At 36.6% G+C, this 15090-nt stretch overlaps 1 protein-coding gene across 1 annotated transcript in view; it reads left to right on the top strand.

Moving 5' to 3' along the window:
- The window catches only part of GALNT3 (polypeptide N-acetylgalactosaminyltransferase 3), a 53231-nt gene extending 47360 nt beyond the window's left edge, over positions 1-5871 (top strand). Inside the window, exon 11 of the mRNA XM_049887348.1 lies at positions 771-5871. Within this exon, the coding sequence (XP_049743305.1) occupies positions 771-893 (123 nt within the window). The 3' untranslated portion in view covers positions 894-5871. The remainder of the gene's footprint in view (positions 1-770) is intronic.
- The last annotated feature ends 9219 nt before the right edge of the window (positions 5872-15090 follow it).

Below are 15090 nucleotides of genomic sequence, written 5' to 3'. Positions count from 1 at the left end.
TTTGTTAACTTTGTTATTATATATGTCTACTCGTGTGTGTGTGTGTGTGTGTGTGTGTGTGTGATATAAAACATCTATGAGTTAAATACACTGTAGATAAAAGTAATTGTAAAGTTGCTTGGTTGAAGTTAGGTTTATTCAGATTGACACTTCTGTGAATTATTATTACTATTTTGAATTATTATTTTGAGGGTTTCTAACATGCTTCTTGCAATGATTGCTTTTTTTTTTTCTTGGCAGAAAGAAAAAATCATTTTTTAATCACCTAAAGTAATTAATTCTTTCCTTCCCTGTTTTAGTACTTTTTTTATGAATCTAGAATTAAAAGAAAATGCATGAAAAATCTCTGTTTTTAAACACACATTTTAGTACCACATTGGAGCAAAGCAGTTTTTACCTGAAAATTGTTTTGTATAACTAGAATACTATAATGACTAGCTTTTATGATTTCTTAAAAATAATTTTCCACTTCTAGATATATTGATGGAATACTTCTTGTTTGAAAAGTTTATTCAGAGCTTGCTCTGTCTACCTCTCTTCATTTATGTAGTACCTTGAGTGAATTGAATGGTAATGGCATAAATCGTGTTGTTTAAACCAGAAACCAAGATTCTCTCATAGTTGATGTTAGAGAGATTTAAAGTTAAGAATGATGTACATGTGGTATGCAAGTCACCCTTTAGTTTCAATAAAACCATAAAGTAGTTATGTTTATTCGTTAACTATGAGTCTTGAAACTTAATGTCTTTTGTTTTTTCCTTTTATTCTAGGATCAACTTCTATATAATTCGTTCTTAAAAATGTGCCTTTCAGCAAATGGAGAGCATCCAAGCTTAGTGTCATGCAATCCATCAGACTCATTCCAAAAATGGATTTTTAGCCAAAATGATTAAGTGTTCCTTAAAATTAAGGAGTTGAAAATGGAGATATTCTTTCTCATAAAACTGTGACTAGGCATACACTGTAGATTTTGAAAATTATGCAAAAGCAGCTAATCGTAACTTATTCCAAGTGCATTTTTCTTATTTATATCTTAAAACGTCTACATAGCACTGCTACAGAAATCCTTTAAGTTTCTGTTTCAAAGCACAATAATTAGTAATACCAAAGACGATTCTGAAATGTCCAGGTGTAGGGGAAGAGGTGTTTACAGTAGGAAGAAAATCATTTGCTGAGTGAAGTGATGTTTGTGTGTTTTGTATACTTAAGAATATACATACCTATATTCACACACTCACAATTTAAAATATTTCCTCTACTTTTTTGGGGAAGGGAGAAAGATTTGATACTGTATTTTTTTAATTACATAGACATAGATTAATAAAGGTCAAACATTGACCTTTGTGAACAATCCAGGAAATTTTTATAGATCTAGAATTTATTATTTAAAAATTTATTTTTGCCTTTTATTTAACTCGTCTGTCAAGTGTTTCCTTAAACATGAAATTAAATGAATAAGAAGAGGAATATTTTTAACTCTTCAATTTCTTGGCAAATTTAAAATATTTTTTAGTCTGAAGCCCACTCCACTTGAAGCACTTAAGTCTTCCTTAAATGACTTTTCTTAAATAGCTGTACAGTGTGTTTTCCAAAAGCAATTCTTTTTTTAAAGAAAGAACCTTCATAAATTACTATCTGTTTAAAAGGTGTTTTTCTTTCCTTCTGTTAGTCTTTTCTTACCATAATTCACTAATCTTGAATGTTTGTGGAATTAAATTTCAAATGTAGAATATTTGACTCTTTTTAAAGCTAAATTTTATGTTATTGATTCAATTATAAATGGTCTTTGTAATTTTTTCATCAAAAAAGTGTTATTTTCATCTACTTAGAAATATAATTTAAAAAACCCTAGATGCTATTCTAATCATTTGCTAAAGTTTTTTTTTTCTCTTTTAGAGAAAATACATGTTGATAACTGGTGAAGGAAACATGAATTTTATATGATGAATTTCTAAATACCTATTATTCGTAGAGCCATCAGATATTTCTTAAGAAAAATATTCGATAGTAATGGCCTTAAAAAATGAGGAATGGAGAAGATTCTATATTAGATATTTAAAAGATTTTGTACTAATTTCTGGTAACATTCTTTGGACATCAGCTAGAGTAACTTAAAAACAAGTATGATGCTTACTTAGGCGCTCCAACAGTCTTTTCGTTTTGATCAGTTTATATAAAGATTTCTTAGATTCTCATTCCCGAAGTAGAAATATGATTGGCTTTATATTTTAAGCCTAGCAGACCCTCGATTATACAAAAGAAAGCATTTTTTTTTTTTCAGTCGTCCAGCTTCATCTTCTCATTGTTTGTAACTTTGGACTTGAATTTTAAAACCTACATTCTTTAATTGATTTTTATGCCAACTTCTATTTCAGTTCAAATAACACTGTGTACCCAACTTTATGTCAGAAGTAAGGCATTGCCCTTGAACATGTGTCTCATGGGGTAGAAAGAAAGACAAATAATTTTGAAATAATATATATAACATAACTAATATTATGTTATGTTTTATGATACAGATGACAACTCACATTCATACTGATATCTCACTAATAAGTAAAGATATTCTTTATTACTATAACTAATAATATATATTATGAAATATGCACTAATGCCCATTTATATGTACAATTTTCTGTTTTCTCAATTTGTTACTCTAGACGTGAACATCCAGGAGTAAATATTGCTCTCACAACTTCTTATATATCTTAAAAAAAAAAAATTCCTCAAAGATATTTTATAAATGAACTTAAGTAAAGCATGTTTAAAAACAAAGTAAACCTGAGTACCCTCTGTGTATCAGTCACGCGTTGTCATGTCATGATCCATCCAAAATCTGTCTCGATTAGGTTGATTTTATCATGGCTGAATTAAATACATTCAAAGGGAATGTTGTTTTTCCATGATCTGGGAGCCTTAGGCTGTTGCTCAAGGGTCCTACAAATAATTTCATTAGGGATTGGCTGTTTGGGGGTGAATAGTGTCTTTTAAAAGTCTGAGACTTGGAGCACTGCTAACAGATAATTATGGAGCCTGACTTCCACCCACCTGAGAGATCTGCCTGCACTCAAGTGTGAAATTCTGGAGCTCTTGCTCTATTTGGAAGGAGCCCTGGTGGCGCAGGGGTTAGCACTTGGCTGCTGACCGGAAGGTCAGCAGTTTGAACCTCCCAGCCACTCTGCGGGAAGAAGATACAGCAGTCTGCTTCCATAAAGATTTATTTACAGCCTTAGAAACCCTGTGGGGCAGTTCTACTCTGTCCTACAAGGTTGCTATGAGTCAGAGTCCACTCGATGGTAAGGGGTTTTGCTCATCTGCTGTGACAAATGGTCTAGTTATTGCACAAGGACTGGCATGTCACCTGCATTCTAGAGGACCAAGTCTCAAGGACTTCTGGTTGGTAAGCTACATTGCCAGACACTCTAGGGTCAACCTCATGGGCAGGCTCGTTGAAGACTGAGATGTGATCACACAGTTAACCACAGGAGAAAATAAGCAACACGCTAAAATTGACTACTGCTGCAGCCAGTGATGACGAGCATTCATTAAGTCTCTAGCTTGCCAGAGAATTGGCCTTACTGTTGATATACAATTCAATTAAATACTACATAAATATCAAAATATAAGTACAAAAGATAAGTTGCTTCTATTTTGAGAAAATCTTCAATGCTTAGGAAAGACTAGAAAGAAGTCAAACTTCTAGGATTTCTGCACTCAGTTGCTTCACGATTCATTTTAAAGAAAGCAAAATTTAAAATCGTAATACATTTTTGTGTGATTTGTGCAGCAAAGTTGCTGCAGAACTCTCATTAGCCAATTTACCTGAAAAGAAAAGGCCTTGGCCCCAAACAGAATGTTTGTGAAGGCATTAGTATACTATTAGTATGTTTTAAGTTAAAATATTTTATATGTATCCTTTTTATGGCTATTTTAATGACTTTTTTTTTTTTTTTCAAATCATCAGCCCAATTGCATTGGAGAAATGGGTTTCTTCTGTACACAAAAAATAGTCATGATTGCTCTCTAGCTTTGGACAATAGGAAATATCTTTCATGTTTTCGGGATTGTACTAGGCACCAGGGACTAATGATATTCAAAATAGTCCTAATTTTCAAGAATTTACAGTCTAGTAATGCAGTCACCAATGAGTATCATAATCATGCTATTGGGGATAAATAGCTCCATGAAGGAGGCAATACATTTAGCTTCTGGCGACTCCATTCTGAGAGTTATCAGAGAGCTCAGAGGCCCCATATTTCAGAGAAAAATGACTAGAGGAATGCTTCTTAAAATTTATTGTACACACCTGGGAATCTTATTAAAATCCAGGTTCCTATTCACTATGCTTGGACAAAAAAGAAGAGCAAATAAAAAGGGATACTGCTTGGACTGATGAAGATCACGGACCAAGAACTGTAAAGTATGACTAACTCCACTCCTTGAAAACCCTATGGGGCAGATCTACTCTGTCCTATAGCTTTGCTGTAAGTCAGAATTGACTTGATGGCAAATGGGTTTTTATAGTACTAGAATAATGGAATCAAAAAATGAAAGTACTAATTCGCATAGCAAATAGTAAATCTATGAAAGTCATTATTCCAAAGAATTAAAGTAGGTGGAAATTTTAAATGCGTGTAAAATAGACATAGCAAAATTGATGGCTGACAAATTCGCAATTGAAAGGGAAGGTAGAATGTTTGGGCATGTCTCTAAGCTTTTAGAGCAACACAGACAATGACAGCATCTCCTAAAACATATCCCTTGAGTATTATGTCAGTGCCAGTATGCTCCCTTGAATATTAGCTATGGGAGTCTGTTTTTACTTAACAATTTTTTAGTTTTAAGGTATTCCTTTAGAATCTTAGCCATCCACTGTGTAAATCATAGTGGGAGAAGTCTAGTTTTTTTCCAGTCGGTCTTTTGAAAATGTCTCTCATTTTAAAACATAACAGTAAATAGGAGATTACTTTTCTTTGAAAACACAGGTGGAATTCATGGTGTTTCGAGTTACTTTCAATAACATTAAAAAAAATGAAAAAGACCAAATAACTTCTACTTATCTGTAAAAACCTTGTTAACTGGGAAGAGCATTATTTCTGTTATTCTGTGTTATTCTGTGTTAGGGTGCATTTATTATTTTATTTTCCATCATCGTTCTTCTTACTAGCAATAGAAATTAAATTTGGCTGATTTAAGTGGAAAAGGAATTTGTTGAAAGGATATTGAATAGTTTGCAGAATATTTGAAACAGTGGAGAAAAGGCTAGTAGAAATGGCAGGATAAAGCAAGGGATTCAACTTTGTAGCTGAAATTATGCTGTAGAACTCTTCTGGTGAGGATACCGTTTCTACCACAAGCAAACACCAGATGAATGGCCTGTACTTTCATTTCACCGGAATCTGCATTGCCCACTGCTGACAGTGGCTACTGGATGCCCCGCTGTTACAGCTGTCACTAGCTCCTCGGAGTTATTGCCACTGTTGCTGCCAGGATGAATTGTCCACTGCCTGCCCTTTTCTCTCTAGCCCCCAAGTCGATAGCTAGGCTGGCTGCAGGTTGACTAAACCTGTTCCTGAGCCCCTCCCCTCAAGGCAGTGGAGCTTTGAGGCTTCTGCAGTGGACCTTGGACATTTCACAGGCATGGGAAGGGAGTTCTATAGGGTCACTATGAGTCAGAAGCTACTCAAGGGCAGCAGGTTTTTGGGGGGTTTTGGGGAAGAGTTCAGGGACCAGGCAGCTAAAAAAAAAATGTCAACTTTAGTACAAATTCTATAAAATATAAAAAAGTTGCTATTCTTTCCTCACTATCTTTCCACTTAAACTGTAAAGCAAACATATTAAAATGACTGCATATATAATAGGTACAAAAATGCTGCCCACTTAATCATATTGTGAGTACATTCTCTTTTTTTTTTTTTTGGCCTCTTAATTAGATCAAACGTAATATATTTCTTAGTTCTGTACTCTGTGGCATTAGATATTATACTCATAATTTGTTACCTCCCAGCAGCAATTTCTATTTTATTTTTTAAAGTTACTATTTTTCGAGGCATAGTTTGCATGCAACAAAGTGCACAGATCTTAAGGGTTCAGTTTGATGAGTTTTGACTTGTGTATAACCTCATAATCACCATCCAAAATGTGGTGTAGGATATTTGCATTACACCAGAAAGTTCCCTCGTGCCTTCAACCCAGGAAACAACTACTTTCTGATTTCGATCAGAGCGCGTTGATTTTGATCTTTCATTTTATATACATGAAATCAGACATTGTACTTTTGTGTCTGTTTTTTTGTTTATCATGGTGTTCTTGAGATTCGTCCATGAGATTTTGTGTGCCTGTAGACTTCCGTTTTAATTGCTGAGTAGTATTCCATGTATGGATATACCACAGTTTCTTTATCCTTTGACTGATGGGCATTTTGAGTTGTTTCAAGTTTCTGGCTATTTTGAACAAAGGTGCTATGAATATTCACGTAAAAGTCTTCTTGTGAACATATGTTTGCACTTCTTTCAGGTAGATACCTAGGAATGGACCTGATGAGTGTTTACCTTTATAAGATATGGCCAAGTAGTTTTTAAAAGAGGTTTAATATTTTAAATTCCTGACAGCAATATCTGAGAGTTGCCTGTAGCTCCACATCCTTGCCAACATTTGGTGTTTTCAGTCTTTTTCGTTTTAGACATTCTAGTGGATGTGCAATGGTACCATATTGTCTTTTGAATTGTCCTTTCTCTGATAAGTAATGATGCTGAGCACCTTTTCATGTGCTTATTGGACAGTCATGAACTTTCTTTTGTAATGTGTTTAAGTCTTTTGCACATTTTTTGGGTAGATTTAGTTTTATTATTGATTTGTAGAAGATCTTTATGTATTCAGAATACAGTTCTTTGTTAGATATATATGTTGTAAATATTTTGTTCCAGTCTGAAATATGCATGTTTCTTTTCTTCATGGTGTCTAATAATGTGCAGGCATTCTTATTTTTGAAGAAATATAAATTTATCAAGTTTTATGTTTAGTGCTCTTTATGTTCTAAGAAATCTTCGCCTACCCCAAGTCTGTGAAAACATATTTCTATGTTTCTTCTAGAAACTTTATATTTCTAGCTTTTATTTTAGGTCGATAATTCATCTTCAAATAATTTTTGTATCTGGAGTGAGCTAGAAGATTGAGATTTATTTATTTTTTCATAAAGATATCCAGCACCATTTGAGAACTTTCTTTCCCCCCAAATTACATTGGTGCCTTGGTTGAAAATCATTTGACTCTATGTATGTGCGTGTCTCTTTCTGGGCTCAATTCTGTTTTATTGATCTACAGTCTCCTTATGGCAATACCACAATGTCTTGATTATAACATAGTTTAGTATTTTTCTGTCCCAGACAGGTTATGGGTTAATTTGTGTCCCTCCAAAAGATAACTCCTGGTACCTGTGAATATGACCCATTTGCAGAAGTAATTAGTTAACATAAGGTCTATAGTGAGTTCAAGGGAATTAATGGCTGATCAAGGAAAAAGATAGGACCACAGATAACAATGCAGAACAAAAAGCTATTTATTATGGCAGAAGCACAGAAACCCTTGATAGCTGCATGCAGGGGGTGGTTCCCCCCACAGCATGCGATCTTTCTGAGGCAAGAGGTGCAGGGAGCCACCAGAAGGAGAAAAAAGCATGAAAGAAAGAAAAGGAGAAGGGGGGAGGAGTTTAGATGTCTCTGCCTGATGTCCTCCTGCGACGAGGTGAGGAGGCTGGCTCAGAGAGCTCCAAAGGACAGCAGCATCCTAAAGCACTTATAACCACAGGGTTTTATCTTATCTAGGGGTAAAAAAAAAAAAAATTTTTTTTTTTTTTTTAGGGGTAGCAGATGTCAGGTGCAGTTTCACTGGGTATGAAAAGTGGCCAGGCTCTAAATGACTAAAAATCTGCTTATTTGGCCTATTTTTAAGACAACTGGATATATACAAATTTGAGTTTGGCGCCGGCAGGCTTTTTGGGCCAGTGGGCCTAAGCTTGCTAGTGAAGATGTAAACACCTTGAGGCCAATACACAGGCCATTTTGACTCATACAACATGGTCACATAGAGGTTATACTGGAGTTGGGTGAGTTCTAATGCAATATGAGTGGTTTCCTTATAGTAAAAGAAGAGCCATAGAGACAGAAAGATACAGATGGAAGATGGCCATATGAATATGGAGGCAGGGATTAGAGTTATGCAGCTATAAGCTAAGGAATACCTGGGGCTACTAGAAGCTGGAAGAGACAAGGAAGGATCTTTCCCTAGAGACTTCAAAGGGAACATGACCCTGCCAATACCTGCATTATAGACTTCCAGTCTTCAGAACTGTAGGGGAATAAATTTCTCTTGTTTACATCACCCAGTTTGTGGTACTTTGTTTTATTTATACATCTATATTTATATATATATGTGTATCATCTGTATCTATATATACATCTTTACCTATCATCTCTGTCTCTTTCAGTGGTAATCCAATACCTTAGCCTCCATTTCCATCTTTATAAATCCTTCTCTGAAGTGAGAAACCTGACTCCCATTATCTTCAATATATTTACTCATTTGTTCAATCTCCCTGTATGCAACCAAACCCGTGACTGCCATCTGGCTTCTTGGTCCCTGGCCATGCCATTTCCTCCTCATCCTAAGCCCCAGCCATCTCCAAGGGAAGAAATGGAAGAGAAGAAAAAATCAGCAAGAAGAAGAGAAAGAGAAAGAAGAAACACCTCCTACTGCTTTTCTTAAACAAACCGAAAAAACCCCCAAAAAACTCCCTAAACCAGAGGAAGAAAAAAATGCTTTTGAAACCATGAGAGACCGAGTGTTTTTGACCACATTTTATCTGTTTCACTGTAGTTGAGAATAGAAATATAGTGACTGCATTTCAAAAGCAGAAATCATAAGAGGAATTTTGATAACTTTGTAAAGATTCTGTATACAACAAAAATGGGAAAACATTTGTAAAATGTGCATCAGTTTCCTATTGTTGCTGTAATGAATCACCAAAAATTTAGTTTTACCACCAATTTAAATAACACAAATTTATTATTTTATAGTTATGGAGGTCAGAAGTCTGAAATGGGTCTCACTGAGCTAAAATTGGAATCCCTGGGTGGTACAGAAAGTTGAGGGCTCAGTTAGCAACTGAGAGGTTGGTGGTTCAAACTCACCCAGAGATGCCTCGGAAAAAAGTTCTAGCAGTCTCTTCAAGATCTATCCTGAAGTACAACGCTGTCAGTGACAAATCATATCCATATGCCTACAAGGAAGACCAGTTATTAAAATTTACATCCCAACCATTAACGCCAAGGTAAAGAAATTGAAGGTTTTTACCAATTTCTGCAGTCTGAAATTGAACAAACATGCAATAAAGATTTATTGCTAGGTGGAAACAAAGAAAAAGTATCAGTAGTTGGAAAATATGGCCTTGGTGATAGTCAAGGGAGATTGCATGATAGAGTTTTACAAGACCAACAACTTCTTCATTGCAGATACATTTTCAGTAACATGCACGGCAACTATACATGTGGACCTCACTGGATGGAATACACAGAAATCAATTTGACTACATCTGCGGAAAGAGATGATGGAGATGCTCAGTATCATCAGTCAGAACAAGGCCAGGTGCCAACTGCAGAACAGACCATCAATTGCTCATATGCAAGTTTAAGCTGAAGCTAAAGAAAATAAAAACAAGTCCATGACTGCCAAAGTACAACCTTGACTATATTCCACCTGAATTTTGAGACCATCTCTGGAATAGATTTGACACATTGAACACTAATGACCAAAGATCAGGTGAGTTGTAAGATGACATCAAGGACATCATACATAAAGAAAAAGGTCGTTAAAAAGACAGGCAAGAAAGAAAAGACCAAAATGGATGTCGGAAGAAACTCTGAAACTTGTTCCTGAACGTAGAGTAGCTAAAGCGAATGGTCTGAGACTAGAAGGACCCCAGAGGTCATGGTCCCCAGAGGTCATGGTCCCCAGGCCTTCTGTTAGCCCAAGACAGGAACCATTCCCAAAGCCAGCTCTTCAGACAGGGATTAGACTGGATTATGGGATACAAAATGATACTGGTGAAGAGTGAGTTTCCTGGATCAAGTAGACACGTGAGACTATGTGGGCAGCTCCTGTCTGGAGGGCAGATGGGAGGGCAGAGGGGGTCAGAAGCTGGCTGACTGGACACGAAAATAAAGAGTGGAGGGAAGGAGTGTGCTGTCTCATTAGGGGGAGAGCAACTAGGAGTATATAGCAAGGTATGTATAAATTTTTGTGTGAGAGACTGACTTGACTTTTAAACTTTCACTTAAAACACAATAAAAATTAAAAAAAAAAAGAAATGAATTAAAAGGACTGAACAGAAGATTTCAAAGGGCAGCTCTAGAAGACAAAGTATTATAATGAAAGGTGCAAAGACCTGGAGTTAGAAACTCAAAAGGGAAGAATATGCTTGGCATTTCTCAAGCTGAAAGAACCGAAGAAAAAAGTCAAGACATGAGTTACAATGTTGAAGATTCTGTGGGTAAAATGTTGAATGATGCAGGAAATAGCAAAAGAAGATGCAAGGAATCAGGGACAGATTACCGAATGAACAAGGTATGCACGGGTTTACTTGTGCTTACTTACTAATCTGTAGTGCACGATTTCAACTGTTGTTCACCACATCAAAGATGTGAAATCATGTACTGCAGATTAGTAAGTAAGTACAAGTAAGCCAGTCTGTAAGCTTGTGTGTGCCTTGCTTACCGGCTGATCTGCCCCTAGAAGGAATACACAGAGTCACTATTCCAAAAAGAATTGGTCTACGTTCAACCATTTCAGGAGGTAGCATAGGATCATGAACTGATGGTACCTAAGGAAGAGGTCCAAGCTGCACTGAAGGCACTGGTGAAAAACAAGGCTCCAGGAATTGACGATGTTGAGATGTTTCAACAAATGCATGCAACACTGAAGTGCTCACTAGTCTATACCAAGAAATTTCAAAGATAGCTACTTGGCCAACCAATGAGAAAAGATCTATATATGTGCCCATTCCAAAAAAAGGTGATCCAGCAGAATGCATAAATTATCAAACAGTATCATTAATATCACATGCAAGTAAAATTTTGCCCAAGACAATTAAAAACAGGTTGCAGCAGTACGCCAGCAGGGGGCTGCCAGAGATTCGAGTGGGTTTCAGAAGAGGTTGTGGAACCAGTGGTATCATTGGTGATGTCAGATTGATATTGGCTGAAAGCAGAGAATACCAGAAAGATGTTTACCTGTGTTTTATTGACTATGCAAAGGCATTTGACTGTGTGGATCATAATAAATTATGGATAACATTGAAGGAAAGGGCAGGAAAGATGAATGAATGGAAATGGGGAACTCAGGGAGGACATGGGTAGAGTGCTATCACTGAGGGGATCGCAATGAACGTATCAAAACAAGATGTGTATAAATTGTTGAATGGAAACTAATTTGCTCTGTAAACTTTCACCCAAATCACAATAAAATGTAAAAAAAACAACAACAAATTATGGATAACGTTGAGAAGAATGGGAATTCCAGAACACTTAGATGTGCTATAGGGTCATTATGAGGAGGAATTGACTTGATGGTAACAGGTTTTTTTTTTTTTTTTTTTTAATTGTGCTCATGAGAAACCTGTATACAGAACAAGAGGCAGTCATTTGAACTGTACAAGGGGATATGCATGGTTTAAAATCAGGAAAGGTGTGCCTCAGGGTTGGATCCTTTCACCATACTTACTTAAATCTGTATGCTGAGCAAATAATCAGCGAAGCTGGACTATATGAAGAAGAATGAGGCATCAGAATTGGAGGAAGACTCACTGACAATCTTTGATGTGCAGATGGCACAACCTTGCTTGCTGAAAGTGAAGAGGACTTGAAGCACTTACTGATGAAGATCAAAGACTATAGCCTTCGGTGTGGATTACGCCTCAACATAAAGAAAACAAAAATCCTCACAACGATAAGCAACATCATGACAAATGGAGAAAAGATTGAAGTTGTCAAGGATTTCATTTTTCTTGGATCCACAATCAACATCCATGGAAGCAGCAGTCAAGAAATCAAATGATGTATTGCACTGGGCAAATCTGCTGCAAAAGATCTCTCAAAAGTGTTAAAAAGCAAAAATGTCACTTTAAGGACTAAGGTGCTCCTGACCCAATCCATTGCATTTTTAATTACCTCATATGAATGCAATAGCTGGACAATGGATAAGGAAGACCAAAGAAGAATTGATACCTTTGAATTATGGTGTTGGCTAAGAATATTGAATATGTTATGGACTGCCAAAAGAATGAACACATCTGCCTTGGAAGAAGTACAGCCAGAATGCTTCTTAGAGGAAATGATGGTGAGACTTTGTCTCATGTACTTTGGACATGTTATTAGGAGGGACCAGTCCCTGGGGAAGGACATCATGCTTGGTAAAGCAAAGTGTCAGTGAAAAAGAGGAAGACTCTAATGAGATGGATTGACACAGCGGCTGCAGAGATGGGCTCAAACATAGCAACAATTGTGAGGATGGCGTAGGACCTAGCACAGTTTCATTCTATTGTACATAGGGTCACTCTGAGTTGGCACCTAATAACAACAACAACACTTCAGAAAGATTAGAGCCATTGAAAACCCTATGGAGCACAGTTCTATTCTGAGACACATGGGGTCACCATAAATCAGAACTGACTCAATGGCAATTAATTTTGGGCAAAAATCAAGGTTTCAGCAGGCCAAAGCTCCTTCTAGAGGCTCTAGGGGAGAATCCATTTACTTTTCTTTTTCAGCTACTAGAGGTACCTGCATTCCTTAGCTAACAGTCATATTCCCTCATTTCCAAAGCCAGCAGTGCAGCATCTTCAAATCTCCCTCTGACTCTGACCACTTGCTGCCTCCCCCTTCCACGTTTATGGACTATTAGAACTACATTGGGCCCACTCAGATAATCCAGGATGATCTATTTTAAACTCAGCTGATTAGAAAGCTTCGTCTCATCTGCAACCTTAAGACCCTTTAGCCATGTAACACAATATATTCATAGGCTCTAGGAATTAGTATTTGGACATCTTTGAGGACCACTGTTTTGCCTACCAGATAAGAGACAGACAAAAGGTTAACATCTGTAATCATATAATTTACAAAGCAACAAGAATAATAACAAATTAACAGAAAAATAAGAATATTCACATGTAATTAATGAAAGAAAAAAGTAAAAATGGCTAGAAAAACATTTGAAAGTTTTAATGACAATGAAGTAATGCAAATTAGAAAAAAATAGAATACAAGTTTTCACTAATCAAATTGGCAGTTTTGGGGTTTGTTTTTTAACTGTAGTTTTTAGCTATTCTCGTTCCTGATGGGAACAGAAATTTGTATAACCTTTCTGGATGGCAGTTAATAATGTGTATTAATGGCCTTAAAATTATGTAAACCATTTGACCCAACAATTTCATTTGTATAAATTTACCCTGGAAATAAAGAAGAATATTTGCAACATTTTAACATCAGAGTTTTGTTTAAAATAGTGAGAGATTGGAAAGATCTAAATACTTATTGAAAGTAAGAAGATTGATTTAATAAATTTTGATATATCTATTAAAATTTAAGTGCAAATTTTTACATACAAAACATAAAGTATAAAAATAATGAAAAATACTCATGTCTTTGAAGACATGAATAAACCCTTCACAAATCAGCTTCCTCTTCTCCCAAAAAATCCCTACCCTTCTGAATTCGTGTTTATTTTCCTTTGTTTTTCATTATGATTTTACTATTTATGTATACATCTATATACAGACATTAAACATTATGGTTTTAGAAGTTGTATTGACTGAGATAAGACATTCAGGATACATTAAACGGGAAAAATCTGGTTAAAAACAGCATATACAGTATGATTCCATTTTTGTGAGTACTCTGTGTGTGTGTGTGTGTGTGTGTGTATTTAGGGTGTTGGCAGTGCCATGTTCTCTTGAAAGATCCTTGTCTCTCTCAGCTTCTGGTAGCCCCAGGCATTCGTTGGTTTGTAGATGTGTCTTTACAGGGCTGCCTTCTGTTAGTCTGTCTCTTTGTGTCTCCTCTCCTCTATTATAAAGATATCACCTGGCTGGGGTTAGGGCCCACCCTACTTTGGTATGACCTCATGTTAACTGATAACTCCATCAAAGACCCTATTTTCCAAACAAGTTTACATTCACAGGTACACGGATTAGGGCTTCAATATATGTTTTTTAGGTGGGGCACGGGGACAATTCAATCCATAACATGGGTCGCGGCGAACTTAGAAGCAGAGAAGCCAGAGCTGCTCCTCTACTTGATCATATTGCTGTCAGAACTCCTGCTCCAGAGCCACTCACCACAGACTGGCCAGATGCCCTGACTGTGGGGCTCCCACCTTCCGGGTCTAGTTCCCTCTGACTTCCGTATAAATGACTTTTGTGAACTCCCAGGGAAGCAGAAGCCATACTATGTTGGAGAACCTCTGTTCAGCTCCTGAGAAACCTCATCTATTAATGGTAATAGCCACGTTTTTCTTACACAGGTAGGTTTTTGATTGCTACTTTTAGTTTTTAAAACCAAATGTTATATTACTAGGGATAAATCATAAGTAGTAAAGCTATAAAGAATATCAAAATTTGGAATTAACACAAAAGACAGTGATTAACACATAAGTGGGGCTAATGGTTACCTCTGAGTGTGGAAGTACAGGGATCTGATTGGGAAGGGACACATAAGGACTCTCTAAGGCTACATTGGAGCCTTGGTGGTGCAGCTGTTAAGCTTTCGGCTGCTAACCGAAGGTCAGCAGTTGGAATCCAACAACTGGTCCTTGGAAACCCTATGGGGCAGTTCTACCCTGTCCTAAAGAGTTGCTATGAGGCAGAATCGATAGCAATAGGTTTGTTTTTGGTTAAGGCTACATTCTGTTTCTTAAGATGGGTGCACAGATGTTCGTTTTATTACTATTCTTTTAAAGTGAACAGGAGCCCTGGTGGCACAATGATTAAGCGCTCGGCTGCTGTCCAAAAGGTTGGCAGAGGCTCTAGTTCTGTGGGAG

Source organism: Elephas maximus, chromosome 6 (genome assembly GCF_024166365.1).
Source record: "Elephas maximus indicus isolate mEleMax1 chromosome 6, mEleMax1 primary haplotype, whole genome shotgun sequence".
In the NCBI taxonomy this organism is placed as follows: domain Eukaryota; kingdom Metazoa; phylum Chordata; class Mammalia; order Proboscidea; family Elephantidae; genus Elephas; species Elephas maximus.
Note: the sequence above shows the minus strand (reverse complement) of the source record. Positions and strands in the feature narration are given on the sequence as shown.